This window comes from Myripristis murdjan, chromosome 13, assembly GCF_902150065.1.
Source record: "Myripristis murdjan chromosome 13, fMyrMur1.1, whole genome shotgun sequence".
NCBI classification, from domain to species: Eukaryota; Metazoa; Chordata; class Actinopteri; order Holocentriformes; family Holocentridae; genus Myripristis; species Myripristis murdjan.
In genome coordinates, this window is record NC_043992.1 from 26,983,247 (window position 1) to 26,988,911 (window position 5,665).

At 41.0% G+C, this 5,665-nt stretch overlaps 1 protein-coding gene across 1 annotated transcript; it reads left to right on the plus strand.

The window, feature by feature from the left end:
* The first annotated feature begins 570 nt into the window (after positions 1–570).
* Positions 571–1,159, plus strand: LOC115370042 (gamma-crystallin M2-like). The gene has a single exon (XM_030066835.1). The coding sequence runs from the start codon at positions 605–607 to the stop codon at positions 1,157–1,159; it is 555 nt and encodes a 184-aa protein (XP_029922695.1). The 5' UTR covers positions 571–604.
* The last annotated feature ends 4,506 nt before the right edge of the window (positions 1,160–5,665 follow it).

Sequence of the window (5,665 nt, forward strand, 5' to 3'; positions counted from 1 at the left end):
ACCAAATGTTATCAGTATCATGAAAATTACAACAGGCAGCTTACAAGCATGAATACCTAATATGCTTACTTGTACCTGGTGAATTGTGAAGCTGATTAGTAAATAGAAATTCACATTTTGCTAACAAAATGTCATCAACAAGATAACGTCACATATATCGTCACATTTCAAGTGGACAAGAACAAACTAATCTTGAGAACAAAAGAGCAAGTGAGTCATGACAATCCCATTAAGGCTGCTGACTGAAAACTTGTATGCCTAGCTGTGCAGTTCGAAGCGATTGAGGTGCTGTGGCTATTATGTGGGGCACCGCGCACAGATCCTTTGGTGTTACCATTCACTGTTAACCCTTTCACCCTTTTCAGGCTTTGTGTGACATTCTGAGAGGGACCGCCTTTCCCAGGTTTTTGAGGGAAACGTTAACAAACCTCAGTGCTCTATGGGCTTCTATGGAATGCTGTTGGGTCAGCAGGTTTGGACAAAAGGGCCCCTGGTAGCCAGGTATAAAAGGAAGGCTTCAAACAGGTAGGGAAGTCAGTTCACCACCAGCAAGAGTAACTCCAACAGCAGCAGCAGCAGCAGCAGCAGTGACCAAGCTGTCAAAATGACCTCCACCGGCATGAACATGATGAGCAGGATTGTCTTCTACGAGGACAGGAACTTCCAGGGCCGCTCCTATGAGTGCATGAGCGACTGCGCCGACATGTCCTCCTACCTGAGCAGGTGCCACTCCTGCAGGGTGGAGAGCGGCTGCTTCATGGTGTACGACCGCACCAACTACATGGGCAACCAGTACTTCATGAGGAGGGGCGAGTATGCCGACTACATGAGCATGATGGGCATGAGAGACTGCATCAGGTCCTGCCGCATGATCCCCATGTACAGAGGCTCCTACAGGATGAGGATCTACGAGAGGGAGAACTTCGGAGGCCAGATGTACGAGCTGATGGACGACTGCGACAACATCATGGACCGCTACCGCATGTCCAACTGCATGTCCTGCAACGTGATGGATGGCCACTGGCTGATGTACGAGCAGCCCCACTTCAGAGGCAGGATGATGTACTTCAGGCCCGGAGAGTACAGGAGCTTCATGAACATGGGCATGGGAGGCATGAGGTTCATGAGCATGAGGCGCATCATGGATTCCTGCTACTAGATCAGTCTTCTTGACTCTTGTGTGCAGATGAAGTCATGTCAATAAAATATTCATAACATTAAAGAAATTACAGTGTATTTCTTCTGTGGTTTGTGTGTAATCAGTCACTGTATATTTATTGTAGGACTACATCAAGATAAACACACGTGTCATACATCTCAGAAAATGTGTTTTAAAACTATACAACCAGCGACAGGGATGCAAACAGTGGTAAGCACACTTACATTCAATTTAACCCTCTTTTTAATTACCACTACATCCCTGTCGTATCTGTTGTATGGTTGGGGCTAGTGGTTGCTGCACCATTTCTAATCTAAAAGACAGGAATCCACTCTTTATGCTCTTATCAGGATGAATAAAGATGTTCATCCCATCATTTAAAACAGCCCTCCCCTGTGTAACAACACTGAGCTGCAGCAATATTTAATATACTTTAGTGCATTACCAAGAATAACAAAAAATAACTAAAAACATTAAAAGTCTTCTCAAGAACAGGTGTTGAATGTTTTTCAGGGGAAAAAAGAAAAACAGTATTCTTGGTAGGCAATCATACAGAAGTCGTCATAGCTGAAATACGCCTGCCATGTGGTCAGCTGGTTGAGAAAACTGGCAAGAATCTCCTCACGTTGTGAATCATACAGGCTACAGTACATTCTTGTGTAAGGGCAATTCTTGATATATTTTGGTATAGATAAAAAAAAAATCCTTGCACTCAGCCACCTCACACGATTTGCAAGAGTCCATATGCCATTAAAATAAGAAACAGTGAGCAAAACCTGCCAAGTCCAAAATAGAACTGAGGGGTGAACACACAGAAACAAGAATAATAATGATCGTTTGTGCTTTTATTGGTTTCAACTACTTAGATGTTCTGTAAACTCTCTGGGAGATACTAGTATTAAAAGAGGGGTTCCAATAAATGCAATGATTAACTGAGTACCACCACTGATATGTTGTACATCTGTAAGCTTTTCTTTTTTCTTTTTTTTTTTTTTTTTTTTGATAGAAATCTCCCAGGCCATCTGTGAGAATATTTCTTTCTACACTGCCATATAATTTGATTCATATAAGCTGAATCAAAGGATTTTTTTTCAGTCATAACTGTTCAAAAGATCTGTCTAAATCAATTTTCTACTCAAGATAATAACTGTTTCTCTGGAGATATTACAACTTTACACCTCTTCATTGATTATGAGACCAGTGATATTAATGGGAGAGTACTGTACTTTCAAAGAACTAGATAGGGATTTTATGTCAATGAAGTATCTACCTAGGGGTCTGTAAATCACTTAATAGCTTGTCTAAGAGTCACTGGTGGAATATAAATGACTCACGTCTTGGCAGTGTCTCACCTAACAAATACTGTTTGACAGACATGTTAAGGATAAGAAAATTTTCTCAGCTGTTCCAGAGCAAACCTTCAATGTCTCTACAATGTTTTTATGAAAGTCTTATTGTGTGCAAACAGGAATGCAGCCACTTAATTGGCTTCAATTATTTATTATCATTTTTAATCAGATGTACTTGAAAAGGTAGTCAGGAATCACTAATGAACACAGAGTATATTTTTTTGTCCGATGACCGAAGATGGAACCCTGCACGACTAAACAATTTCTTTCAAAAATGTTCACTTTACCTAAAGAATAAAATGGTCTATGTCAAAAAGACACATTAGCTACAATAAAAATTTGCTGTCAATTAACTTTGATTTCTTAGGATAGAAATGTACTACATTTGATACTTTTTACATCAAGAAACAGTAAAACATCCATTCACTTGTTTTCTCTATCCACATGTTCCTTTTCAGTGAGGCTGGATCCTGGATCCCACCCCAGCATGCACTGGGCAGAGGGCAGGTCATCATCAGTTGCAGGAGTAATAAAGATAAAAGACAATCACATTCATGTCTATGACATTTTGGATATACAGGTTCACTTGACCTGTGTGTCTTTGGACTGCTGGAGGAAAGCCCAACAAAACCCAACATGCAAACTCCACACAGACGGGAACTGAACAAGAAGGACCTTGGAGTTCACTTTTAATTCACTCTGCTGTGATTCGCAGTGCTGCCCATTAAGGGTAATATTTATGTTACCGTACCTAGAACACAAAATGACCATAATATATCAGCAGGGATTCATAGGCGGTGTCAACCGATGTAATCACTCCACTGTTATACCAATGGGAACTGAGAATTCAAGCTTTCAAAACTGCAAGTCTGGCCGATACGCTGTTCGGGTAAAAGGGAGTTATGGTCGACCTTTGCAAGTAGCTCAGTGGCTAAAGGGCACTAAGGTTAATAACCAACAGCTACAAGTTGGACTGCTAGACACTTGGTTTGACCAATAAGGTGGACCAATATGACATATTTTATGTCTTTGGTTGGCATCACAGAATGAGACTGAATGTAATCCCGTTCCCCTTACTGGCTGATCCTGTTGCTGTTGTGTGTTTGCACATTCATCAGGCTGCTGCAGCTGACAGGAACAGGAGGGTGAAGCAGGGCAGGGGGCTGAGGCTGAGGCTGAGGCTGAGGCTGACAAGCTTCTGTTGGTTGCCATTAGATGATACTAAAGAGTCAATTGTACCTACTGTTCCTTTAAAGCTACACAGGTTGGGCTGGATTTAAGTAACTCAATTTGAGACTTAATTTCTTTCTTTCCAGAGCAACCTGGTCAAGAAATATGATAAACATAAAAGTTGCAACCAAACAACACCAAACAATAATAAAAATTAATGACTTGAATTATGAGTCCTTGCATTGTGAATAAATAGAATGATTATCTGAGCCCCACGTATATATAAACCCCATTTATTTGCAATTCACAACCATAATGAAAGCATAAATGTAAGCATAAATTCATATATAAGCCATGTGTGGAGGCTTTATCCAAGGTAATTATATAGTCTGATGTTATTACCTGGTAATATTTCCATATCCATATTCCATACATCAAAAAATTCCACTGACAGTCTTTTACTTTGACAGGGGCAAGAGTGTCTTCAGTGTTTCACCAACACCTCAAAGGGCTCACAAAGATATTCTGGCAGAGGTCACGCTTGATAGTGGCCCCCACCGCCCTTCTTCCCTCTTGAACAAGCCCTTTCTGCTACTATGGACCACTTTGTCTGGGTCATTGACATAATTCTTTTGGCTTGCCCCGCTGCTCCTGCCGTGCTTTCTCCTTTACTCATGCTGTTATCCTTGGTGCGGGACGACTGCTTTTCGTCTGGCCTAATCAGTGCCCTCAGACTCTGCAGCCTGATCTGTCAAGACTGCTGAGCTCTGGGAGGCAGTGGCAGCTTGATACAGAGAGAAGGCTTGTTGGCAGATAGATGACTGCACATGACGCATGATCCCTGCAGAACCTCATAACACAGGCTGCTGGCTGCATTAGCTGTACATGTAGGGAAAAAAACACTAATTGGTTGGCATAAACTGCACAACTGCTAATCTGATCATAGGAAAGCCATTTATGTCTTATTCAATAAAACTACACATCTCCATGAGCTTAATAATGTGCTAATTAGTGTGTCCGTGTAAAAACTGAGGACAGCAAACTCCTCTGGTGGTAATTCTCCCGACTAATTTTGGTATGTTGTCAAATAATTGCAGAAAATACATATTTGTGAAATATGGCCAGGCCTTCCAAGTTGCTCTACTTGATGTCAGCCACTGGGGGGCTCTACTTCAAAGCTACTGTTAATCATACTGTAAGGCCAGCATAAGCCTGGCCTCACCCCTTCAAAGATGTGTGGCATCAAATGAAAAAGCAAATATATCCTTTGTCAAAACGGAGACACTTGCAAAAACATAAAATAAGCAGTGAAATAAGCAGCCAAACCCTTTGTGTCAATGGTTCGTAAATTGTCAAATGCAGACTGATTGTCTTGTCAAGACGTTTGACAAGCAGGACAAATTGTGTTACAGAAACAAAGCAGTCAGAGTTTAGCGCAGACTTTTTCCACTGATCTGGCCAGGAAAATAACTCAAAAAAGCCTTCCGCACAACAATAGCATGGTACGTATCTAATGGACCCTTTATGTCCAGACATGTTAGATCAAACTGCTGGCATGGAGGTGAAAGGTTTGATGAGACTTGGCAAGCCTCAGTGCTCTGGGTTTAGGATCCTTTGTCTCCTGGGATCTGTAAGAGCACTATTTTTGCGTGCGTGCATGTGTGTGTGCGTGTATGTGTGAATTTGGAGGAGGAGTATGTATAGAAATTTATATGCAGTATACACTATATATAATGTGTTTTATATTTCCATGGAACATCAAAGGATGGGTTAACACAAATCTAACATGTATAAAGGTGAAGCTGAGAGTGAAAAGGGTGTTTTTCTGATAGGCAACCAGATATAAATACATTAACTATAGGTAATTATGAAACTTGAAATAACTTGAGTTAGTTTCACAGACACAAGACTATATTAAAGGGAAAAAAAGTCAAAATTGCAAGAAAAGGTTCAAATACCACGGGGTTTGCCATGATATATTACTTTG

Bases quoted from the DNA above. Each gene is read 5' to 3' on its own strand.
- LOC115370042 (XM_030066835.1), top strand. From the start codon at position 605: ATGACCTCCACCGGCATGAACATGATGAGCAGGATTGTCTTCTACGAG.